This window comes from Triplophysa dalaica, chromosome 24 (assembly GCF_015846415.1).
Source record: "Triplophysa dalaica isolate WHDGS20190420 chromosome 24, ASM1584641v1, whole genome shotgun sequence".
Classification (NCBI taxonomy): Eukaryota; Metazoa; Chordata; class Actinopteri; order Cypriniformes; family Nemacheilidae; genus Triplophysa; species Triplophysa dalaica.
This window is the reverse complement of record NC_079565.1, coordinates 440419-466558: the sequence shown is the minus strand read 5'-3', so window position 1 is coordinate 466558 and position 26140 is coordinate 440419. Positions and strand designations below refer to the sequence as shown.

At 38.8% G+C, this 26140-nt stretch overlaps 2 protein-coding genes across 4 annotated transcripts; both read left to right on the top strand.

Moving 5' to 3' along the window:
- The first annotated feature begins 5266 nt into the window (after positions 1-5266).
- LOC130414286 (aldo-keto reductase family 1 member D1-like) lies at positions 5267-9602 on the top strand. Of its 2 annotated transcripts, none has more exons than XM_056740122.1 (10): positions 5267-5416; positions 5740-5916; positions 6029-6196; positions 7104-7220; positions 8000-8077; positions 8177-8299; positions 8436-8545; positions 8763-8928; positions 9015-9097; positions 9188-9602. In XM_056740122.1, the coding sequence occupies exons 2-10, from the start codon at positions 5815-5817 to the stop codon at positions 9228-9230; spliced, it is 990 nt and encodes a 329-aa protein (XP_056596100.1). In that variant the 5' UTR covers positions 5267-5416; positions 5740-5814; the 3' UTR covers positions 9231-9602. The 2 variants fall into 2 exon arrangements, with proteins under 2 accessions (XP_056596100.1, XP_056596101.1); XM_056740123.1 differs by having other exon boundaries at positions 5292-5416; positions 5805-5916.
- A 2335-nt stretch (positions 9603-11937) lies between these two features.
- slc6a13 (solute carrier family 6 member 13) lies at positions 11938-24973 on the top strand. 2 transcript variants are annotated; one of them, XM_056740120.1, is made up of 15 exons: positions 11938-12078; positions 14176-14376; positions 15406-15540; positions 16299-16439; positions 16556-16643; positions 16801-16933; positions 17324-17458; positions 19641-19744; positions 20354-20478; positions 20819-20931; positions 21018-21155; positions 21270-21372; positions 21467-21567; positions 22676-22846; positions 23248-24973. In XM_056740120.1, exons 1-15 carry the CDS (start codon positions 12072-12074, stop codon positions 23410-23412), a joined length of 1860 nt encoding a protein of 619 aa, XP_056596098.1. In that variant the 5' UTR covers positions 11938-12071; the 3' UTR covers positions 23413-24973. The 2 variants fall into 2 exon arrangements, with proteins under 2 accessions (XP_056596098.1, XP_056596099.1); XM_056740121.1 differs by lacking the exon at positions 11938-12078 and adding an exon at positions 13980-14063.
- Positions 24974-26140: the final 1167 nt, after the last annotated feature.

Genomic DNA, 26140 nt, shown 5'->3' with positions numbered 1-26140 from the left:
CTTTTAGAACCATGCTCTTATTATATATACTCAAAGTAAAGTAAACATGTTTAAGTTTGTATTTTGCCTACTTCAGTCGTGTTTACAATAGTAAAACCACAATCTCTGATCTCTCATTATTGTCTGGAGTCTGGTTTGATTAAAGAGACGGATCTAAATTAAATGATATCTCTGTCATAAGTTGAAGTTATGTGCACACGCAGGGTTTGTTTTCCTTTGTGGTTGGCAATCATTCAATCAGCAGACATGAAATATTTCTACAAACTGTTGCTGGTTAGAAATGTATTCTGTGAAATGTGAAGAATGCACGCCATCGGTGTTTTAACGTCAGTCATTCACTCCCAGAGACCGTTGAGCAATAGTTCAGACTGTTGAAACTTCGACTGATTGATGCTCTCTTTCCAGACGACTGTGTGGTCCACCGATGGTCTCACCAAACCTTCACAGCCGGTGGAACACGACATCAATGATCGTTGAGAAACACTTTTACTTTATTTTAACGTTGTTTTTATTATGAAATAAATTGATAATTCTTGTGACGCAAAATTCTCTTTGGATGATTCTATCTGATATCGTTGTTGTAGGCTTTGTGACAATTTGTTTGTCATTATAAATGGATCAATTGTGATTGTATGAAGATGAACAAATACACATGTGACAGCAGCACATCATAATGCTCAAGTGGCTCTGTTGCTTAGCAACCATAAACATCCTACGGTTACTTAGGTTAATTCACACTGCCCCAACAAATGCCAACAAACATCAACATTCTAAGTTTGCAGATGTACTTAAAGTGTTGTGGACAGAACCACACGCTGATCTCATGAAGACAAACATGTTGAGAGTCTCATTGCGTTACATAAAAAACACCAACTTTAATGTCATTATATTAGGTATACTTTTTAAGTATACCTTATTTTATAAGTGTACTTGTACGAGTACTGTTTGAGCCGTTCTTGGAACTAAATTGGCCCACTTTTAAAGTGTACTTTATGTCTTTAAGTACAAGTTTACAGCTGTGTTTCTCTGAGAAGTACATAAAAAGTTTGGAAGTATGTTTAGTTTAGAAGTATACTAATAGCACAATGAATAAACTGGTTTCTGGTGAGGGTTTGTTATGAGGTGGCAGATGTCTTCATTTTATTGAGTAGTAGATGTTCTGAGATTTCTCAAACTATAATCTATGAAGGACCCTCTATTAAACTCACGGATCTCAGGATACACTTACATTTTAGATTTGACGGGCCAGTGAGTAGACACACAATCACACACACGCACACACACACTAAGACACACATGTGTCTCACACACAAATCGAATTTCCTGAAATTAGCAAGCATGAGTAAAATAATTGCCAGACGACATAACGAACAGTTTGGAGTCTGAAGCTTCAATCAGTGACTCCTTCTGGGCAGAGCGCTCAATAATCAAAGCCACATGCTCACAGCTGGAGAAACACACACACACACACACTGTGTGTCTCAACGTTACGGAAAATAACAGAAAGAAATGTTGCGCAATAGGCTAAATAATTTATGGATGAATGTAACTAATAGATGTTTGCATCATCTGTGATGTTGTTTGTTGCTCTGCTGTTCTTAATTCATTTATTCTCTCTTGTGTGTTTGTAAACGTGTATGAGAGTCTTTCTTCAGTAAAACACAAAAGAAGATATTTTGAGAAATGTCTTGGTGGTTTTGTGTTCATACAATGGAAGTCAATGGGGTTCGGTCAGTGTTGTTTGTTTATCAACATTCTTCAAAATATCTTCTTTTGTGCTCTGAAGAACAACATATACCGGTGAAATGACATGAATATGAATAAATGATGAGAAAAATCAAATTTTTGGGGTGAACTGTCCTTTTAAAATGTTCTTATTTAGATGGTTGCTAAGGCACATCAATCTTTCAGTGTAAATATGTTTCTTTATTTTATTCATTGTTTATTTTGCGCTGTCCAGGTGACCTCTTAGAAACATAAAAGCAACAAGTGATTTGAGAAATCATTTATCTCCTGTGTAATGTGTAACACTTGAGGTCAGACTTGAGTTTCTGAAACCTCACATTTGTTGTTTTTATAATAATTTACATTGATTTGAGCACTTGATGGCTTGAATGAAGCATGCACGAGGTATGTTTCGGCGCATCAGACAAGAACACATTTGTGTAATTTTGCACTTTTGTGTGCGTTCAGAATGAACAAACGTGACTTCATACGGGCTTCTGAAGACACACTCTAATGCAGACCAGACTCATGGTCCGGAGACATCTTAAGAGCATTTATGTACAAGGCTCAGACGCAGCGAGCTCACAAGCCTTTGCTATCTTCATCTCTCTCTCTCAAGAGTTTAATGAGAACCAGCGGCCAGCACAACTGAGACTTTGAGAAGGAAATTACCCCAGCAGAGGTCATCCTAAATGACTGTAATCTCGCTGGGGGCTCCAACACTCTTTTGAACTCCCAATGGGTCCGTCCTGTCTTATCTGTGTCACACAGCGGTGGGCCGCAATCACCGGCAGACCCCCTCAGACAGCTCTTAAAGGGGCCAGGGAACCCAGGTTTGATGTGTTTTTACGTTAAAGAGATGCTTCTGTCTTTAGGAAGTTACGTAACTTTATTCACAATTACAATATGTCCAAAGTAGAGGTCAAGATGGATGTTTATGTCCGTGATATTAGTACAATTTATTCGACTTAATGCACATTTTGAAACAGAAGAATAAATGCACAAATGTCAGCTGAGTTCATCTCTAATGCATTTCATATGTTTGTATCATTTTAAAAATAGAAGTCTGAAATCTCTCCTTCGGTGCAAACAATAGATTTCTTGAAATTACTTCAATTTTATTTTATTTGTTTTACAAAGCAAACGTACGTTTAAATACATGCACACACTTTTAATATGATGATAGAGATGTTTAATTGTCTCTCTGTAATGCAGATGGATGATGTCATGGATTACACATGTTAACGTGAAACACTGCAAACAGATGGAAGTAGATGCGACATAGTGAAATCAATCATTTTTATAGCATCTGTCTTGAGAACGGCAGTGTTTTAAACTCTTTCTTCGTAAATTTTATAACTGTGCTTTGTGTAAAGTGTGTGATGTCATCCATTAGCGTCTGGTTTGTGTACATGAACGTGCACTCCACGTCTCTTAGTCTTGGCATCGTGCTTGTTTGCTGGGAAAGTTACGACCGCGGAGGAATTTCAAATGAAGATGTCAGGTTAGTGATGCTGAGATGATGAACATGATGTCACAGATGAGATGACTGCTGAATTCTGGGTAATCTTACTGGGTCCAGACGTTGTGGCCGTCTTGCAGTTGCTCTGTGGCTCCCACTGGTGGAACGGTTTGGAATGACATGAAGTTGAGTAAATGAACAGAGAATTTCCTCCCGTCAATATCTTTAATATGTCGTTTTGAAAGTTCATTTATGAACGTGGAGATGTTTGTACTGGAAATAAGAAATGTTTTTGATTTTACGAGCTCATTAAATGTCGGCCTGTACTCACACAAAGCTGCTGAATGTTTTCATGAGTTCATTAATGACTTGGTAGACGTTTTTGGAGCTTGAAGGTGTTTTTCTTTTGTGCTCATTAAATGTTATCCCCAGAAAAGTTTTGTTTTCAACCACAAAACCACTGTGATGGCAGCCCGGACTCTAGACAGCGAGCCAGAAGAACTGTGAGGAAGTCTAGACACATTGAATACAGCAGACATCAACACAGACTCCACACGCTCCCAAACACGTGACCAGCTGGATTTACACTCGTGTGATTTCAATGTGGTTTTTGTATATATTAGATGTATAACTGTTGGATCCATTTGGGGGGAACTCATGTGATCTCGGCGCTCAGGGTGTTAGAGAGACTTGGGGTCATAAACTTTCACCCATGCTGGGGTTTGGTGGGACTGTTAACTGTGATGCAACCCCCCTCGGAGAGGACTGATGTGTGGTGAGGTGAAGCCAGTTCCTAGATCGCATCACATTTATTATCCATAGTTAACATAAATCACATATGGGAACGGTTTATATCCTCATTATTAATCATCAATGAGATTAAGATATTTCTCCTGAGAAAAAGAGTCATAAATCTCCCAGATGTGTCTGTTATAAGAGGAGATCTCAATGTGTCAAACTGAACTCAGATTCGTCTCATCAATATTATTGAAAATCTCAATATCAACTCAAACATGTCTCATTACATTTACTCAAAACCACATTATTTTACACCTCCAGACTCTTCATGTGTCTCAACAATAACACTCTCATTTGATTCTGTTTTTATTCCTCCCGAGCAAAATATGAGACTAAGGTACTAACACACAAAATCTCCTGAGCAGTGAAAGAAAACATCTGAGCACTTATTTAAATGTGACCCTGGACGACAAAACCACTCTTAAGGGTCAATTTTTCGAAATTTAGACTTTTATTTGAACGCTGAAGAAATAAGCTTTCTATTGATATATGCTGTGTTAGGGTAGGACAATATCTGGTAGAACAACAACTGTTTACAAAGTTAGAATCCGTGAGTGCAAAAAAGTCAAATATTGAGAAAATTACCTCTGAAGTTGTTCATCTGAGGCACAGCAGCAGGCCATCCACTCACAAAAAGAGAATTTTAATACATTTCCATTAGAACATTTGTAAATATTGGAACATGATCTTTACTTAATATCCTAATGGATTTTTGGAAAAAAGAAAAATCTGTAATTTTTACCCCTACAATGTATTTTTGGCGATTACTAAAAATGTTCCCGGACTGGTTATGTTGTCCAGGGTCAAAAATGTTTTTCACATTCAAAGTAGATTTAGTGCCTTCATTATTTTAAATATGCTTTATATCAAATACTGTAAACTTGTATCATTAAAGTTGAACTAATGTTCTTTTCATTGTGAAAACCATCTATGAAAGAGTCTCATACATGACCTATATTGACTTTGTGTTCGTGGAACAATGTGCACAAAGAAAACATTTCTGAACAACTGAACTCTATGTAGAATACCTTCATATAAAAGTAGACTTTCATAAACAGACAAGTGTGAAAATGGAGTCCCAAGTATTATTAACAGTATACTGCTAGCTAGTACATTGATGTTAGTATTAAATAAAGTACACTTCAAATAAAGACTCATGCATACTTAAAAGGACTTTGAAGTATTGAAGAATGCTGTGTGTTTGTAAGCGGTGACATGTTTTGTTTTACCTGCAGCAGGATTCTGGATGCACTCCAACATTTTGTGACATCGGTGCAAAGTTTGCTTGGCAGAAGATAAAACGATTTAAAAATCTCAGATTTACACTGAAGGAGAGAGCCGTGTGTGCCAAACACATGCTGTAGAACGCCTCTTTTTATTTATTTCACAGAAACTCATCGATAAGACTTGAAAATCATCCTCAGCAAGCCGGTAAGAACTGAACTTACGAGTGATTCTCTGTCTAACTGGTTTTCCTTTTGTATATCAGCAAACCCTGAAAATGAAAATGCTTTACAGATTTCAATATCAAATACATCTGGTACCACAGTAAACCTCTTTAAAGAATATTCTTGTATGTTTGTATCACATGTATCAGTAAAGAATTTGGTCGTATATGCTCTCAACAGACACCAGACAGTATTAAACTTCTGCTTTTTGATGTTTGTTATAGGTTTTATACATGTCATTTGATCAAACTCGATCTGTGTGATACTGTACTCTCACTTTATAAATGTGGTATTTTTTGATCAAAGGTATCAAATTGGTCACCTATAAACGTGATAAGAAGGGATAAACGTGAACCTTTGTGCCACATCAGATCATCGGTCATGATTTCAGCGTCGCTGACCAAAGAGAGTCACTCCATCCCTCTGAGTGACGGCAACCGAATGCCCATCATCGGTCTGGGGACGTACGGAGACCCCCGTAAGGTGAGGAACATCTGATGGTAGCTGGAAACCCATCCATAAATCCACGGATCTGATATACTGACGATATCCTGCAATCTAATAAAATGAGTTTATTAATGTGATGTACTGTCAGACTCCTAAAGGAACAGCATATCAGTCTGTGAAACGGGCCATAGACGTGGGATACAGACACTTTGATGGTGCTCTGGTTTACTACAATGAACATGAGGTGGGACAGGCCATCAGAGAGAAGATAGCTGATGGAACTGTGACAAGAGAAGAGATCTTCTACTGCGGAAAGGTATTCTCACTGCTCACTGTCATAGAGCACAGAAATAGTTTTATAAAAATATTATTTTCTATTTAATTTTTGTTTGCTTTTATGTTTTAAAAAATATATATTCAGAAATGCATTTAAATAAAAGTCCCCTTACAGAAAAGCTGCACACATCTCATTTGTAAAACGTGTTTTTCCTGATATAGACCGTTTCAGAGGATTCGTGCGTGACTGACCTCCTGTTAACTTCCAGTTTGTGTTTGGCTAGTGTCTAATAATATAACTATTTATATTTGATTTAATTTATGTTAATATTAATTTGAATTGTTATTATACTGTATGATAATTGTATAAAAAAATAATTTGTTGAATTTTCTTGTAAGTTAGTTCATTTTTTATTAACTAAACAATTTGTTGAATGAATCCTGTGGTTCGGTCGCATTTAGAGAACCCGTGTGGTACACTGACATCTCGCAGTCTAAATTCAACATCTTAGAGAAAAGTTTAACCAAGTAACACTTCTAAACTCTTCTTTGGAGTTTTAATCAGAAATAATCTACAGGCGCTCGATTGTTTGTGAATGTGTACCGGAAGTTCACTTGTTGGGGGTTTCATCTTATGTTGTTAAGATGAAACCATCTATATGTACACTATTTCACTTTTTGTGTATTTTTAAAGTTTCACTTCAGCTTTTTAGCAAGAAGCTTTTCTCAGTGTAGTTATGTTTAATTCGAATAAATAGTTTTTACTGTACATGATGCATTACTGATGAAACATGCATTGAGATTAAAACAGATTTATTTTCATAGCTAAAGCCAGTTGAGTTTTTTATTCTACATGACATGTGACATGTGTGTTCTCTCTCAGGATGCAAGCGTCTGCTGAATGAATGAATGTAAATGTGTGATTCCACTGTGTTTGTATGATGTAGTTATGGTGCACGTTTCACCCCCCCGAGCTGGTGAGACCTGCGTTAGAACGAACACTCAAGACTTTAGGACTGGACTATGTGGATCTGTACATCATTGAGTTTCCCGTCGCATTTAAAGTGAGTCTCCAAACCCGACCTACAGCCTCACACCGGCTTCATCTTGTGCTTTACATCATTAGGCCGTGTTCACACTTGACTTCTTTTTTGACAAGAGAAAGTTGACAAAGTGTTTTGGGTTCAAAGTTTGGTTACAAATAGCATCTGAACGCCATGACTTTGGAGGCAGCGTCTGTGCACGAAGGCAGCCCAGAGAAACAGATAACGCCAGGCAGCGTAACGGAAGTGTATTTGCATTATAAACAGAGAGCGTCTTTGGAATAACTAATCACATATTAAAAAATGACAATACTGATTTCTCACTAGAAATGCAATTAGAAGTTGTTCAAAGTGGAAATAAAACATAAATATATTAAATTATAGACAGATGACTATTCTCCAACGGGCGTTTCGGCCGCTATTTTATTTGTTCGAGCATTATCGACCAATGACGTTCCTCGCATGTTGTAATGGAAACGACAGGTCTCTGTGCTTGACGTAGGGCGTTTTTTCCAGAAATGTTTAACATTTATCAACCTCAGAAGATGCTGAGCTGCAGAAAAAGACCCTGCCGTTTAAAAACACAGTTTACTCCATAGATTTATAATGTAAATCGGACACTATCAGCTTCAATGAAGAAGTCAAGTCTGAACACAGGCTTATTCTCACATTTCAGTTTATTGCTTTTTTATTGGTCAATGACTCGAGCACCTTCTGCTAAATATGCTGATTTTTAGTTTCCCTCTGGGGAAAAAAGACAGGTTTGGTTAAATATGAAATTCTGTATGTCTGTGTCTCAGCCGGGAGACGTGTTTTACCCCAAAGATGAGAACGGGAAGTACATCTTTTACCAGAATGATCTGCGCGCCACATGGGAGGTGAGCCGGCAGTGAGTCCATCAGAGAACTCATGTCTTTTGATTCACGTGGAACATTCTGAGAAATACTTGCATTAATTCACGTTTTGATATCTGTCAGGCATTAGAAGCCTGTAAGGACGCAGGGTTGACCAAATCTCTGGGCGTTTCAAACTTCAACCGCAGACAACTGGAGCTCATTCTGAACAAGCCGGGACTGAAGCACAAACCCGTTTCCAACCAGGTATCCAAACACACCCGCTCGTCTGTCGTTTGTCAGATGCACAGATAGTCACATAGTCAGTAATCGAACAGATGAACACCACAGTCAGAAGCTCAAACTACAGATAAAGTATTTTGTTATATGTTGTCGCCTGCAGGTAGAATGTCATCCATATTTCACCCAGCCCAAACTCCTGGAGTTCTGTCGGCAGAATGACATCACGGTAGTGGGATACAGTCCGCTCGGGACGTCCCGAGATGCATCATGGTACCGATCCATCACTGTCTCTAGAGTCATGATCCATATTAAAGTACCGTGGTATTACCGTAGTACATTTCTGTAATGTGCAGCACACGGTGGATATAAATACATTTACATTTAGGCATTTGGCAGACGCTTTTATCCAAAGTGACTTACATAAAAATGATATTTTGTATCGATCTGAGTAGTTGTTTATTGTTGAATGTGTGAATGTTGTTCACAGGGTGAATCTGAAATGTCCTCCGCTGCTAGAAGATCCACTCCTGGTCTCCATCGGCAAGAAATACAAGAAAACTACTGCTCACGTGGCCCTCAGGTTCAACGCTCAGAGAGGAGTCGCCGTGATACCCAAAAGCTTCAGTTCTGAGCGGATCACAGAAAACTTTCAGGTGTGTCGCGTTCATCCTCATTCACTTCAGTTGATTTAATCATTCAGTCCCGGCGTTCTGATCATTTCATCTTCTGTGTTTGGCAGATATTTGATTTCTCTCTCACAGAGGAGGAATCCAGTGCCATTGAAAAGCTGAACAAAGATGTTCGTTTCGTGGAACTACTGATGTAAGTTTCAGATCGGAGCGGTGTAAAAACACGCTTTTAATGTCGTCTCATTCATGTTGAACATTGTTGGTTTGTTTTTATTTTTCACAGGTGGTGTGACCACCCAGAGTATCCATTTCATGATGAATATTAAAATGAGACGTGACGTCGGAGCCGATAGTCTTGTAGGCAGTGCTCCGACATGTGGCGCGGTTGCGCATCGGGCGACCCGAGTTCAATTCCCATCTCCTGGTCCTTTCTCGAACCCACCACCTTCTCTATCCCATATCACTTCCTGTCCTCTCTACGACTCCGCTGTACAATTAAAGGCAAAACGGCAAAAATAAATCTTTAAAAAATTAAAGATACAATTTATAAAATCTGATAAAATAATTTTACCGTGACCGTAAAAATATCTTTGAAATCAAAATTCAGTCGGGAGGTGTTGTTGGTCAAAATATCTTCTTTTGTGTTGTGCAGAAGAAAGACAATCATGACATGAGGGTGAATAAATGATGAAACCCTTTTTATTTTGTGTGTGATTTATTTCTTGAAAACGATTACGAGGTCACTGTTTCATCGGTTTACCATCAGTTCTGAGTGTTGAGAGAAAAAAATCCAATAAAAATCTAATGTTCTATTACAGTCGATTTAGAAAAAATGGTAAATCAAAAAGTAGTATTTATCTCTGGTGATATTTTTCTTCATCTGTTAATGTTTAACCAGTTTAAGTTGTTTTTTAACGGAGCGTTCATGAAAGTAAACAGTTTCAGTTTGGGACAGTGAACTCTGTATTAAGATGAACTCTACAGTAGTTTTACTACAGATAAACAACAGTAAACTCACATTAATCGTGATGGTTTAGCTTTCATCTTTCTGACAGGTGTATGCACCGTAACTCAATGTCCACTGTGTGGCGCCAGTGAGTTCTGTAACTCTTCTTGGGTTTGATTTCTTCAAAGTGAGAAAAGGATTTCCTTCTTTAGTGTTTTGTTTTTCAGTCAATGGTTTTGTAAATACCAGATTCACACGGTAAGAAAATAGAAAATAAAACCGAGGTCTGTTGAGCGTCCCTGTCTGTCTGTCTGTCTGTCTGTCTGTCTGTCTGTCTGTCTGTCTGTCTGTCTGTCTGTCTGGGTGTTTTATACAAGAGTCTCCAGCTGTAAGACGACAGACATGAACTGTTCTCAGCGGGCTCTTCATTAGTAACTGAGGTGATGTTAACACAGACAGGCACACAAAGAACATCTACTTTCAAAATCAGAAAGTGGAAGAATACATTTGGACAAGATCTGAGAAAGCTTGTGCAAGTCACCCAAAATAATAAATGACATTATATACACAACAACTGTGCACATTTCCTTCAAAGTGTTCTTTACAAAGTATTTACTGAACTTTCCTTGATTAAAATGAACTTATTAAATCAATTTGTATAAGTGATATGAAATCGTTAGAATCGTTATAGAGATAAATGTGAATCATGATAGAAAAACATGTAAAATGTCTTTAATGATCATGTCAAGTGACTGAAAGTTGTTTTGTAATTCACACATCATGTGTACTGTTCATTTAAACACACTGACTTCATGTCAAACACAGATTTGAGTAATGTGAAGAGTTGAGGTGTGTATTTAAATTGGCTTAATTTTTATTATGTGAATAACCGTTTCACGCGAGATTCAGTTCTGTTCTGCATGTCATATGTTTCAGGATCTTGAGGTGAACACGAGTCGTGTTCAGAACGTGTTTAATGTCATGCAGAGAAGAGAGTGTTTGTGAGGTGACAGAGGCACATTTCTTCAGTCATTGAACACAAACCACTGAGCCCATGAGAAGAGAAACACAGAATCATCAGTATGCAAAGAGTGAAACCCAACACAAAGAGCGAAGAAACTCCAGGAATGAATGAACATCACCAACCACTCAATTCATCAACATTCTCAGTTCAACTTAAAGTAACATTACATCCTTTACCAAGAATAATTCACATCCCTCAAAGAAACCATCATGATACAGCCATACTGAGTTTTTTAGGGTAGTTGCTAAGATGTCCTTTCACGTTACTAAGTTATTCGGAGAGTTTGCTATTGTGATCTGTGTTGTTGCTGCATTGTGTTTAGGAGGTTCAAGAGCGTTTGTGAGGCCTGGGGTAGTCTGGGAAGCTGTTTTGAGAGGTTGGTAGGATGTTCTGTGAGGTTGCTATGGTGTCGGGGAACGTTGCTAGGGTATTCTGAAAGGTTGCGAGGGTGTTTCTGAAGGTTCTATGGTGTTCTGAGTGGTTGCTAGAAAGATCTAGGAAGTTGCTATGGTGTTTGGAGATGTTGCTAAGGTGTTCTTGGTGGTTGCTAGGTTGTTTTAGTAGGCACTAGAGTGTCTTGAGATGCTTGTAGAGTGTTGTGTGTGTTCATATAAAAACAGATCACAAGACTATTTGATTTGTTGACCGGCTCAGATTGTTGATCGATTTATTTTTGCCTGTTTTACAATCAACATGCAGGTTAAAGTTATAAGTCTGATCACAATAGAACAGCACATCTCGCCAGGCCGTTTGATATCAGCATCATTGCTGTTCATCGCAGCAACATGTGAATTTAAGTTTTAAACTGTGAAAATAAGATGCTTATAACAACGGATATCTGGTGAGACAGTTTTCTTTAACCAAGCGACTGGAATGACAGACAGTCTTCATGTCCATGAAAACAAGTACTGTGAATCTTCTGCCACAGTAAATCATAATGTTTCTTTTCTAGTCTTTATTGGATCAGTATAGAGAGAGAACAGGCGCTGGGTGCTAATGTTATGCAATCTCTCCGCTCGGCTCCCGGGTGGCCCATGTTTTGTGAAAAGAAGAGAGAGGGAGGGCTCGGGGGAGGAGTTGGACTTGGACCATCCTGAGCCGACCGACTGGTCCCACTAAAGCTGGAAACTCTTCACACTTTACAGCCAAACCTGAGACTTCACTTCACAGAGGTGCCGCCCGCATTCAGTCGTCCTCATGAAAGGTGAGTTAATGATTCATGTTTGCATTGAGGGACACAGAGATCATGTGCGTTCAGAGAAGTGTACGCTTGTGCAGAATGTATTTCTGTAAGAATGTGACCGAATGCAGTTTAAAGGCAAGTTATGTCACGCTTGTCACTGATTCTTATCATCTCAGGGAACACGTTCATGCTGTCAGTGGAGAATTGAGCCGTGAAATCCTGCAAAATTCAGTCTTGTGGAGTTGAAATACAAATCTTTTCATTCAAGACATCAGCCGTCTGAATGATGCTTGAGATCTCTGGACGTTTAGAGATGAAGGATGTTTTCTTTTAACATTTGTTTGCTATTCTGTTCATTAGAATTGTCTCTATTCTAATGTTTTTGCCTTTTTTTCATGATCATAAATGAGGCGTTTATTTGAACGACCGGATGGTTTTTTCCTGTCTGGATGTTCTAGTTTTCCATCTGTGAACGATCGGCAGCTGTTGGCCATGAGTCACATTAATCCTGACATCTTTAAGGTTTGACGTGATGTCGTCTTGTCCAGCCTGAGCACAGTTTGAGACGTTATTGAGATCTAATGTGGCACTTGGGATTAAGGGGCGGACTGGCCATCTGGAGTTCTCCAGGTGGGCCGCTAACGTATTGGGCCGGAACGGACGCTTGGGCCGCTGAGGCAGATGTATTATAAATGGGAGTGCATGCAACCAACTCCCCCCCTCCTAAAACTACAGAAATGGTGTAGGGCTGATGTGGGCCAAAGGTTAGGGTTTTTCTTCCCAGCCCAGCCCTGCACTAGTCCAATTGTTCTCATTGGAGTCCTGGAGAGATCAGACGTGACCGACATATTCCACCTCACCTCTGAGCAAATGTGTGATCTATACAATTTTGGGATCAAACCTCTGTGAAACCTGTTCTGCATCACACTCCTGACATGTCGTCCAGCTGTGATGATAGAGATGCAGTGTTGGGGACGAGAACACATTCTCAAGACCTCTGACCCCTGCGTCCAACAGGCATGTTGGGAAAAACCTCAAGTATGTGAAACATTCATCTGTTCCTGTAGTGACCTCTGACCCCTGGACACACCAGAGCTAACACATGAGATCTCTTTAATATCTCAATGATTTCTCTTAGACATCAGCCAGATTAAATGAAGAGAAAATGTTAATGTTTGCTTAACTCTCATCAAATGCTTCTGCTAAGAAAAAGATTCAGAAACGTGACAGATGATGAGAGTTTGAGAAGAAATGTCAACATTGTATCAAACTGAGCTCAGATTCGTCTCATCTGCAATCAAAAGATCTCAAACTAACACATTTCTCATCACATCCACTGATTTCACCTCTACAATCCAGACTCATTTAAACCTCCTTCATGTCTCTTTTGATTCTTTTTTATTTCTCCTGAGCATTTGAAGAGTAACATCAGAGACTGAGTTGAGATATTCTCCAGTTTTGCTCCTCTGGTTTTGCGGGTCTGGTGAACGCACAAATGGATCCGCTCGGATAATTCAAGCTGACAGAAATGAACACAATGAGTGGCTCTTCTGTTCTTCTGAAAACAGAGAGAGGTCTTTCAGAGCACTGTAGCGATCTGTCAGAGTCATCGTGGGGTCCTGACGGGGTTCTGTAGATAAAAGACAAAAGAAGAGATTGTTTCTGCACTGACTTCTAAACCACTGACACATTTCTCAAAGTATCTTCTTTTGTGTTCCACTGAAGAAACACTCACGTGCAGATAAATGATGCAGGAGGGAGAATAAATGAGGACTGAATCAGTTTTGGCTGAACTGTCCCTTTAAGGTTTGTTAGTGTGATGTGCTGCAGTGAACTCAGATTCCCAACATGCACTGCAGCAAGAACGAATGTATTGATGATGCGGTTGTGTGTTTTTCCACTGCTGTTGTGTTGTTTTGTGCGAGAATCCTTGCATGCTCATGTCTGGTGAATTCACAGTAAAAAATTGAATTTTTCTTTCTAAATCTTACAAAACATAGTGTGAGGTGTGAGCTCAAAACAAGTTGAATAATAAAATAAATAAACTTGTTAAACAAGTTTTTGTTTAAAAAATGCTTGTCTTGAGCTTTTGATTTATACTCTTAAATTCCTCAACAGGTGAGAAAGAAATCACGGCCAAAACGGAGCCGTCGAACGGGCCGAACCGTTCGCTGGAGGTCGACACACATGCAGATGAGAAGATGACGGAGCGCGGCCAGTGGAGCAATAAACTGGAGTTTGTTCTGTCGGTGGCCGGAGAAATCATCGGCCTGGGAAACGTCTGGCGTTTTCCTTATCTCTGCTATAAGAACGGAGGAGGTGAGGAGGTGCACATCACAAATGAAAATGTTGAGAGTGTTGAGATGTGCCGGAGGTGCAGCCTCAGGAGACTCTCTTGACTGACCTCATAAGAGCTGAAGATTATTAGAATACTTCACGCACTTCTCACTCACTTGAAGCCCCTCAGGCAGACAAGAGAGAATGTGTGATGCGTCTGGTCAGGTCGGGGGTTAGCTCTGAGGTGTAAATGTTGCATTATTTAGTGTCTAAACTCGTTCTTAATGAATTGTTTCTATTGCACAACTTTGTAATCTTTAGTGTGAATGTCGAAACACGAAAAATGACCAAAAAACACTTTAACAATTGTGTGCTTCTTTTTTTTATTTTTAGTGTCCACATTAAACTTATTCCAGTTTATTGCCAACACAAGTTTTTTATTTGCGTTTTGCTGAAGGTTTCCAAATAATTCTCACAAGAGAATATTTGATTTGATTTAAATAAACAGACATTTTTTAATAGCTTAACTTTTCGTTGACGATAATAACCAAACGTATTATACGTTTAAATGTTGCACATTTAAAAAATTTAAAATGTTAAAATAATAACAAACATTTTATGTTGTTACAGTAGTTCTTATTAGAGTGAAAGATATTGACCATTTGACTAATATTGTTAATATAATTTAGTCCAGAAGAACCAGTTATTCAGCAGAAGTTTGATTTGGTGGAGATGTGTTGAGTGTTTGGCATGTGTTGAGATTTGACCTCTTGAGCTTACAGTGTTACTCATTCAAAAGGTGAAAGGTCACATCTGTTGTTTGATCGACCCCTGGCGTGTGTCCAGAGAGACACATGAAAGCCTTTTGGAAATCTACTGAAATTGTGACTCGTTTTACATTTGAGAAAAAACATAAATAAAACCAGAAACTACACAATGAACCCATAGATCTGATTGTAACACTGCTTTTGTTGTTGTTTTGTGTGTTAATATCACACCGATATGTTGATTGTTCTTACAGTTTTACCATCGCTCTACCATGGTCAAGTATGATTCATTTTTCTGTGGCAGGTGCGTTCTTCATTCCGTACCTGATCTTCCTCTTCACCTGCGGTATTCCCGTCTTCTTTCTGGAGATCTCTCTGGGTCAGTACACCAGTCAGGGAGGAATCACCTGCTGGAGGAAAATCTGCCCGCTGTTTGAAGGTAAAACTGTGCAGAAGATCAAATAAAAACATTCTCACGTTATGGAGTTGAAACATTACAGGTCTTTGTTTCTGGCTTCTGTGTCGGATCAATAAATGAGAAGTCTCATGCGTTCGTGATTCTCCGACAGCATCAAGCTGTGAAATTCTTTCTGAACAATCTTCTCTCACGTTGAATCCTGTCTGCTGTATGAATATTTACTTTATGATTACACTGAAAACACTTCAGTACAAGTTTAAATAGCATGTTCATCCACTGTAACAAAATAATTCATGGCATCTGTTGGCACAACTTCATTAAATGAAATGGTGCAAGTCAAAAATCTATTTTTGGTATAGTTAAAACATTTAAGTTTGAAACTCTATTTTGATGAGTTTGCTGACTTAATAATGTTGAAAATTACTTTAGCTTAATATTGTGTGTGATTTAACCTAAAAATCTTTGTGTATGTGTTTACGACAACATTATTTGTTATTGAGAATTTTGTAAATTGGGATAAAAAAAATGTGCATTTGCAAACATTGTCTTTGATTAAATCAGTATTAAAAAGAAGTTGGAACAACTTAATCATTTCAATAATGAGCAACAATTTTTAAGTTGGTGTTACTTAAAAACACATTTTATCTGTCTGACCCAATGTTGTTTGTGAGAAGTTGGCACAACTCTAAAATATTGATGCATACCTTTGCATAATTTTTTGTTGTTGATTCTACACAATATTACTCTCCATCTCTCTCTCTCTCTCTCTCTCTCTGTAGGTATTGGATACGCCACACAAGTAATTGTGGCCCTGTTGAACTTCTACTACATAATAGTTTTGGCCTGGGGAATATTCTATCTCTCCTTTTCATTTACGTGGGATCTGCCGTGGGCTTCCTGCAACAACACCTGGAACACAGGTGAGCAACATTTCCACCTGAAGTGTCATGCCATCATCACGTTTCATCATATTTCCCTCATATATAAACTTCACATCAGAGGTTGAAGTAAACGCACTCACTGTTGTTTACTATAGAGACCTGCGTGGAGTTCCAGAGACGAAATGATTCCATTGTGGAAATGAACATGGAAAACGCAACATCACCAGTCATTGAATTTTGGGAGTAAGTTTTACTGTAAGAGTATTTTCATCTCCTGCATATTCACTGTACCTCTACTGTCCAAATACTCTACTTCTTTACCAGTCAATCTCCGTCTAACTAATGGAGCCGTCTGCAAGACTCTGATGTGTTGTGTTATGTGTGATTCTCGCCTCTGCAGACGGAGAGTTTTACGGATCTCTTCTGGAATCGATGAGATTGGAACGCTGCACTGGGATCTGGTCTTGTGTCTGTTGTTGGCCTGGGTTCTCTGTTACTTCTGTATCTGGAAGGGTGTCAAGTCCACTGGAAAAGTACGAATCGCACATCTGATGCTGTCTGAAAATTGCCGTCAAATAAAATACATTTGTATTTTTATTTAAAACAATATTATTTATTTTGTCTCCTACCAAGAACAACAGGCAACAACCGTAATTTAATGTATTCTATAAAATATAATACTTTATGTATTTTATTTGTCAAAATATCTTTTAAAATGTGTGCACTCAAAATACAACTTCTATGTGACAAACGAAGGAACTATTATTTTAAAACTTGATATGGTAAGCTTGCATGTAAATACAAAAGTAAATGAACCTAGTAAATATTATTATGTGGCTTAAGTAATTCAACTTAAATGATGATTGTAAAGTGCATCTGAAGACAAAGATCAAGCCTGATGCTGGTTTTCTGTCTCTCATCAGGTGGTTTATTTCACCGCAACCTTTCCATACGCAATGCTGTTGATTTTACTGATCAGAGGAGTCACACTTCCAGGAGCTTCCCGAGGGATCAAGTACTACCTTTATCCTGATCTGGGAAGATTAGCAGATCCACAGGTATATCATCACTAACATTTCACATAAAACAAACTCTTACAACGACCTCAACAATCAGATCCACTTTCTAAGTACCATAGTTGTGAGACACAACGTGTGTATGTAATGTTATACAGTAATGCTGGGTTCACACCAAACGCGAATTAAGCGAATAGTGTGAAAGCCCATTGCACATTGAGTCCGAAATTTTTGCACGTTAAAAAATAAATACGACCTCACGTTGTGTCAATCACATTTACACACTGCCTCCGATATTTTCGTCCTTCAGAAAAAATTTGGACGGGGTTTGATTTTCTTTGTTCGCATCCATAGCAAACATCTTGAGAGGCGTTTTGACAATTCCAAGCAAGTGGCAAATACGAAAAAATACATACGAAAATGTCGGACTGTGTGTGTAATGGCCTTTAATTACATACAAAGTACATTTTTTGGACTGGAGCGAGAAGTTCTGGTGAAGAGCTCATGACAACCACTAGATGACATGTCCGGGTGCGAAAAGACACACCCCGTTACGTGATATTTTTCGTGTCACTCATGCAAAATGTATTAACTTTTCCCGCAAGTAATGCTGGGTTCACACCAAAAGCGAATAATCACATTCCACGCTCTTTATTTCTTGTGGGAAACGTTTTTACGTGTGAGTGACGCGATCTGACAAATATTTTTAACCTTGGCGGAAGACGAGATTGATGCGCGCTCGTCATTCGTGAGTTTGCGTCTATGCGTCTTTGCATTAACTTTGTATGTTAATTACTTGCGCAAAACACTTAATTTGCATTTGGTGTGAACGCAGTGTAATGATTAGTGTGGAGCGCGATTATTCACATTTGGTGTAAACAAAGCATAATACACAATAACATTCTAGTAAATGACAAAACAACTTATACATCTTTAGGGTATATACGTAAAACTGTGTGTAATGCTTGGTTCACACCAAACGTGAACAATCGGGTTCTACACTCTTAATTACTTGCAGGAAGAGTTTGTTATTTTCCTGTGAGTGACGCGATCTGACAGATATAATCTTTGACGAGACTGAGTTAGCATCCATACGCGTCTTTGCATTGACTTAATTCGCGTTTGGTGTGAACCCAGTTTAGTGTCTTTTAGCAAGTTGTCTGGAACTAATAGTGTTTTCTGGGACATGCGGTGTCCTGAGTTGAAAGGTCGTGTGGTTTTGTCTATCCAGGTGTTTAGATTTGTCCCGGAGCAGGAAACACAGTAGGGATGCCTGTTTTCTGTCCTGTTACAATTGAAACCATCTGTGCGTTTGAACTTTGGCATCTGTGTCAGACAGAGACCCCACATGATACATCCCTGCTGAAAAAACAGTAGAACACTTAATGGATTAAATTGTTATAATGCGAATTGTGCTGGTTTGAATAGAAACTAATAATGGTGTCTGTTGGTGGGGTGTTATGTGACAGATGAATCCTCTTGCCCCAAAACACACCATTAGAACTTCTGTTTTTAAAGCAGGGATGAGAAGCCACTCGGTCATCCAGACGTATCCCAGAATTCTTTAACTTCACTTAACACAGCTCATTATATCCGAGGAATCTTAGTCTAGTCAATGAGAGCGTTGAGATACGTCTGCAAACATGAGGCCAAATAAACAGAAGCCTTTGGCTTCTCAGGAATGAATAAATGAAGTTTGTCCGTGAACAAGTTCTCCGAACGTTAAGTGTCATGAGGGGAATCTTCTGTGTTGGGTCTTGTTCAGAAATCTCTGAGCCTCAGGTGATGAATGTGAAGACACGAGGACGTGCTTTCAACAAACAGATGATAATTCGATAAACTTGATTTGTTTTGATGAGGAGTGTGCATGTTCATTCACATGATGTGTCATGTCATATGAATTCAGATCCAGATGACCCGTGTCTTGTCAGATAGACGTGCTAAAAACATGCCAGCGTGTTTTTTCTCAAGCATCAAAACCTCGAAAAAAATGTTATGTGATTGAGAGATGTAAGAGATTATAGAACTTCTAGGAATCCTACAAAAGGGTTTCACTTGGCCTCTGACCCGACACTAAATTGCTTCTAAAGATGTGTGAGATGTGTGAGCCTGTGTGCTCCAGGATTAGTTTTTTTATTGATTTTATACCTCAAGAGACCGACCCAAAATACATGTAATCTACTGACATCAAAGTGAGATGAGGTGTTCTTCTGTCTTCTTGTAGGTGTGGATGGATGCAGGCACACAGATCTTCTTCTCATACGCCATCTGTCTGGGCTGTCTCACGGCACTCGGAAGCTACAACAAATATAACAACAACTGCTACAGGTGAGAATCCATTGATTCTTCAGATTCTAAATAAAAGTAGGAATGAGATGGTTCTTCAAAGAGCCTTTGACTGAATGTTTCAGGATGTTCATGAAACAGAACCCAGATGCAGATAACTCTTCAACTAAACCTATTTATTAAAGCAGAACGAAAAAAACATGACACAACTCAAAAACCGAGCTACAACTCAACTAACAGGTGAAGGGCGTGGACTGATAATGGGATAATGAAGGGGGCGGGGCTAAGACACAAGACAGTAGAGCACATTGCACAAAGAATCAAACAGTGGCCACGTGGTTCCAAACACAAGACATGGGACTGTCATGATCCTGTCACTCCAAACTGGAAAAACAACCACAAGAAGGGCAGAATCATGACAGTGTGGTTCTTTGTGGAAGCAGAAATGGTTCTTCTATGGCATCGCTGTGATCAACCTTTCAAGCACCTTTAGTTTTAAGATTTTATGACTAAGATGATACTCAAAAGAAACACTGTTGATGTTTTATTTTTGAGTTGCGTACATTATAGAGAACAAGCTCTGTAAATGTGGAACACTGTGGTTGATCTCATATATCATATTGTTTTTTCTGCATGTTTTTCTGTCTCTAGAGACTCTTTGGCTCTGTGTTGTCTGAACAGCGGAACGAGTTTTGTGGCTGGATTTGCCATCTTCTCGATTCTCGGCTTCATGTCTTACGAGCAGAACGTCCCAATTTCAGAGGTGGCCGAGTCTGGTGGGTGTTGGACCACGACAATCTTTGACATGTTTCTTTATGAATTATTCACCACACAAGCAACATTTTCACAACTTTGACTTGCATTCTCTTCACGTTCTCTCAAAGAGTAATTTTTGACATTATGCTAAACATCCTAAAAATGTTATAAAATAATTGGTATAAAAAACTTTTTTCGTTCAGAAATAACCTAGAAAAACGTTCTTACAACGTATTTTTGTTATCTACTGTAAGGAGAGCCTGATTTTACAAAAGAAAATGTGATATGTAAAACGAGATTTCTTTCTACTCTTTTGCTAAGTCTTATGCTGTGTGTTGTGTCATGCATGGTCTCACTCAGGTCCTGGTTTGGCGTTCATCGCGTACCCGCGGGCAGTGTCCATGATGCCCCTCCCTCCTCTGTGGGCCTGTTTCTTCTTCATCATGATCGTTCTTCTGGGTTTAGACAGTCAGGTGTGAATCTTTCTTTTCTCCGGAGACACTGATGTGTGTTTGTGCTGCAGGGATTAATGTGTGTGTGTGTGTGTGTCATGCCTCAGTTTGTGTGTGTGGAGAGTCTGGTGACAGCGATGGTGGACATGCACCCGTCTCTGTTCCGCCGGAAGAACCGCAGGGAGCTGCTCATCCTTGTCGTTGCGGTCGTGTCATTCCTCGTGGGTCTCATTATGCTCACGGAGGTGATAGTTTACTGTTAGCATTTACCGTGGTATTCACACAATATCACAAGGAATATTATGGTATGTCCTACAGGTCATGTTTATAATCCTGTTCTCTCTCTCTGTCTGCTTCAGGGTGGAATGTACGTCTTCCAGCTGTTTGACTATTACGCAGCGAGTGGCACGTGTTTGCTCTTTGTAGCTGTCTTTGAGACGGTCTGCATCGCCTGGATTTACGGTGAGAGTCATCTCCGTGTTTTGTGTGCTTTATGAAAAATTCAGATGGTGACGTGTCACCCGAGTTTGATCATTTGTTTGTGTTTTGACTGCAGGTGCTGATCGATTCTACGACAAAATTGAGGACATGATTGGATATCGTCCTGGCCCTTACATTAAATACTGTTGGATGTTTTTTACTCCAGCCACATGTCTCGTGAGTATTTATTCGCCTAGAAATCAATTCAAATGTGCGAGAAGTCTTTGCATGCTTTACGACAGTGTCATTGAACTTTATAGTTTAAGTTACTATGCGTTCATGCGCCAGCGACAAAGCGAGGCCATTCATTTCAAACGAGAGCCGGCGAGACACGTGCGACAGTGACCACTGGCGAGAGATTTGCTCAACTTTATGCAAATGATGAGCGATTTTCGGGAGCAAATAGGAATAGAACAGCGGAGCTCACGTCATCCATTGTCATGAGGTATGAAGTCACCCCTCGAATTCAGCCACAGAGTCGCTGGCGGTTTGAACATACAGTTAGTAGTCTTGAAAAGTTTATTTGACCTTCATGAGACACCGTACCAACTCCATATAAACACGGTTTAGTCAATTCAGAATACACAGATTATCTGGGGATATGTTTTTTGGGCAATTCTGTGAAAATGTCAACCTTACCACGAAAAATGTAGTTTTTACCAGCGATATTTATTATGGTAACAGCAAAGATTTGAACATTTAGTGGCTCAAATACCCATATGAGATCTCTCTTCAAATTTGTAAAGTCTTTGTTTAATTTTTAGTTCATGATTTTTCATAGTCAGGTAAGAGCCATTCTCAGGATTGTCGCATCCATAACGCTTCATATTCCTCGTAAATGGACACATTAAAATTAAAATAAAGTAACTATTTGATGTTCTATAAAGAGCCATCCCTTCTCCATTCATTGTGTATTATTGCTTCAGGATTGTGCATTTTATTTGACAGAAATCTTACAAAGTTTATCGTCTCCTAAAAAAATTGTCCTTTTTTATCACATCCATAACTCATTTTTATTTCCCTTTTTTTATATGTATTTTTGGATGTTTAGACTCTATCAACAAGGGCTCAGTAAAATATTAACAGATGGTTCAATATAATCGTAAAAAATCCATTCTCTGAGCATATTTATGTCATGTCCATAACGCAAAATGTCACGTCCATAACGCTGGAATTGCCCTTTTGACTTGGGTTGGGCAAGCAGAACTCTTATTTTGAAAAAAATCATTAGAGCTATTTTAATGAAATGTAGCTCTTAAAGAATGTTTTTTTTTTCTCACGGCAGTGTACATTTGCATTCTCCCTGATCAAATACACTCCTCTGAAGTACAATAATGAGTATGTGTACCCGTGGTGGGGTTACGCTCTCGGCTGGCTGCTGGCTCTGTCCTCGATGGTTTGTATTCCTCTGTGGGTGCTTTCTAAACTGAGCACGTCCAAAGGTTCCCTCAAAGAGGTGAGTGACACTTTATCTGCTGATTACCAATGAAAAAGCACATTTCCCTGATTATTTCTGCATAATACCCTTCCAAAAATAAATAGACTTCAAAAAAGGTAGATTTAAGGCTACTTTGTATGATGTAGTAATACATCAATTTAGTAGAATACTTTGTTAGTGCATTATTTCAATATGACATGTGAATAACGCTGCTGTCACGTGCTCTCGGAAATTGGATAAATCCCACTTCATCCAGAAGTAACGTGACAAGTATTTATTAGCATTAAAACATGACTAACAAGTGTGAAGCATGTGAAGGTAGCATGAAGTGGCCCACTTATATTTTTAATATAACTTTTATTCCTCTGAGCTACTGTAAAGCTGACCTGTTGCTTTATAAATGTTTGCATTGTCTTCAGCGTTTGATCGAGCTCACGACACCGTACCCAGACCTGCCTAAAACCAGACAAGAACAAGAGAAACTTCAGGCCATTTTTGTGGCCGATGGCGGCGGTCTTCGTCAAAGAGGCGTCCCGACCAAAGACGGCTACTTCCCCGTCAGCGAGAAAGAGTCGCACTGTTAACCGTCCCGCTGTCTGTTACCCCGAGAGCCTTCTGATAAACCCTTCCGTGATACCTCACAACACTGGCAGCCAAATAAACACGAGGACCTTTACATCGATGAAACCGTCCTGAGATGAGAAGAGGAGTGTTTGTGTTTCTATTCTTTTCTCACGGGCCTTTAGATTTTACAGAAGCAGAATGTTCTTCTGAACAAACAGCGAGAGCAGATTTTACAATCTGAGCAAAAGAAACATGAGTGTGAGTTTGCAATGATGTGTTGGGTTTCAAATCCGTCACGTTCTATTTACACTATAAATCATTTTTCCCCCTCTTGTTTCTCACCATTGGGACGCTTTGTCCGGTGTGTGGCCGAGCGGATCAGATTCAAAACGGTAGATGTTAGAAGCTGGACCGTTTCGGCTCATACAATCATCACATCTGCTTTCTGAGGAAGCAATTAGACGTGTAGAATGGATGTGGATATGCATCATTAATATAACAGAGTATGTGGGGTTAAGTGTGCATGAGTTAGACATGTCTATGAAGGTTATAGACTTTCAACAGAGCTTTTAACAGATCTGACAGTACTAAAGCAAGAGTTTAGTGTTAACACATGTGATGATAGACCTGATAGCACACTCCATCTGGATTACGTCTGTTTGACGTCTGTAAGACATCTACAATACATAGTTTGCTCATCTCGGAGACGGAGACGTCTGTAATACGTCTGCTAAAGATCTGGGCCCGTACTGTATGTATAATAGATTTACATAATAATAATAGTAGATAATAGATATATAGATGAATAATAATAGTAATAATAGACTAATAATAGATTTACAAGGTTGAGCTTATAATAGTGATTGATATATTGAGCTGTACACTTTTGTGTGAAATTTAACATCGGTTGACATCGACCCATACAAAGATAAATACATAAAGTAACCTGCGATTTCATTTTTCAAACAGAGATGTTCTTATTCTTACACTTAAGAATATTAAAAAATGGCTTTATACATACAGTACTGGCCCTGGAAAACATCCTGTGTAAAAACATCTGCTAAACATCTTAGAAAGAACAGTTTTACATCCATTCTAACTCATCTTCAACATTTCTCTATGAAGACTGACAGCAGACGTCACCGAGACGTATTGCAGATTAGCAAACATCAAATGGACGTATGCAGGATTCATGTGTGCTATCAGGGAGTGTCTGAGGTCATGTGAAACTATTGAACAGTGTTACACAGGGTCAAAAATCTCAATTTAATCTGCACTTGAAAATGTTGCTGGAGGAAAGCTGGTATACAGTCAATCAAATTCTTTCACATGATTTTCTGTGTTTTCTGAATGTATACATTTTAATGTCTGCAAAAATCAACTCGGTCACGTATTATGGACCATTGTCTTCTCTTGATTTTATTTGGAAGAGTTGACGTGTTATGTGAAAGCAGTCTTCATGTATATATCTTGTACAGAACGGCATAGTTTGATTTTTACAACATTGTACAAAACGTGTTTGATTTCCAGATATATTACTCCTGTATGAACATTACACCAATAAAAGACTATTATAAACTACTCGCTCTGAGCCGCACAATCCAGTTTATTGTGCAAATTGTAACTCCTGATGGTTGATTTTAGATAGATCAACATGTAGGCTTGTTTAACAGCATACATGTCACAGCTTCAATCCCATATATCCCCAATAGTGTTGTGTGTAACTGGTTACTAAGTAATTAGTTACTGTAATTGAATTACTTTTCCCATGAAATTGAACTAAATACTGTGTGTGATATACGTGACTCTGGACAACAAAACCAGTCTTAAGGAGCACGGGAACATCTTTAGTTATATCCAAAATTACATTGTAGGGGGGTAAATTACAGATTTTTCTTTTGTCCAAAAATCATTAGGATTTCCTACCGTAAATGTATAAAAACTTTATTTTTGTGAGTGGATGGCCTGCTGCAGTGCCTCAGATTAACAACTTCAAAGGCGACTTTCTCAATATTTAGCTTTTTTTGCACCCTCAGATTCCAGCTTTGTGTTGTTGTTCTACCAGATACTGTCCTATCCCAACAAACCATATATCAATAGAAAGCTTATTTCCTCAGCTTTCAGATGATGTAACAATCTAAATTTCGAAAAATTCCCCCTTAAGACTTGTTTTGGTCACATATATGTGTGCAATAGTAGAATTGACATCACAATTTTAAAGTCTAACTTTAAAATCCGGACTTTAATATATAATTCTTACAATCGTAATACCTTCGGCCCTGCGATGGGTTGGCACTCCATCCAGGGTGTATCCTGCCTTGATGCCCGATGACTCCTGAGATACGCGCAGGCTCCCCGTGACCCGAGGTAGTTCGGATAAGCGGTAGAAAATGGAATGGAATGGTAATACCTTCGTCAATTAATAATGATACTTTATGTAGTTTAATATTATTTATGTGAATGAATCAAGAGTCGTTTCATGTCCTTCCTTGAATCACTTAACTGATCAAGGTTGATATAAGATATAGAAAGTAATTAGTAATAAGTCATTAAATGCTTTTTGGAGAGAGTTATTTGCTGTAAGCTGTAATTTCATGTGCTCTTGGGGGCCCCTCTTGTGGCGGTGAGCCCCTAAGCAGATTCTTTTAGACATCATACACTTGGAGACTTTTTAAAAGCTTCAGATAGAAACACACTAACTAATGAAACAGACTTTCTGCAACAAGTCCTGACTGAAAATCTGAGTAA

Coding starts and splice junctions, on each gene's coding strand:
- LOC130414286 (XM_056740122.1), top strand. CDS start 5,815: ATGATTTCAGCGTCGCTGACCAAAGAGAGTCACTCCATCCCTCTGAGT. Junction 8,300..8,435: donor ACAAACCCGTTTCCAACCAG/GTATCCAAACAC, acceptor TGTCGCCTGCAG/GTAGAATGTCATCCATATTT. Junction 8,546..8,762: donor ACGTCCCGAGATGCATCATG/GTACCGATCCAT, acceptor TGTTGTTCACAG/GGTGAATCTGAAATGTCCTC.
- slc6a13 (XM_056740120.1), top strand. Junction 16,934..17,323: donor GTGTCAAGTCCACTGGAAAA/GTACGAATCGCA, acceptor GTCTCTCATCAG/GTGGTTTATTTCACCGCAAC. Junction 21,568..22,675: donor TTACTCCAGCCACATGTCTC/GTGAGTATTTAT, acceptor TTCTCACGGCAG/TGTACATTTGCATTCTCCCT.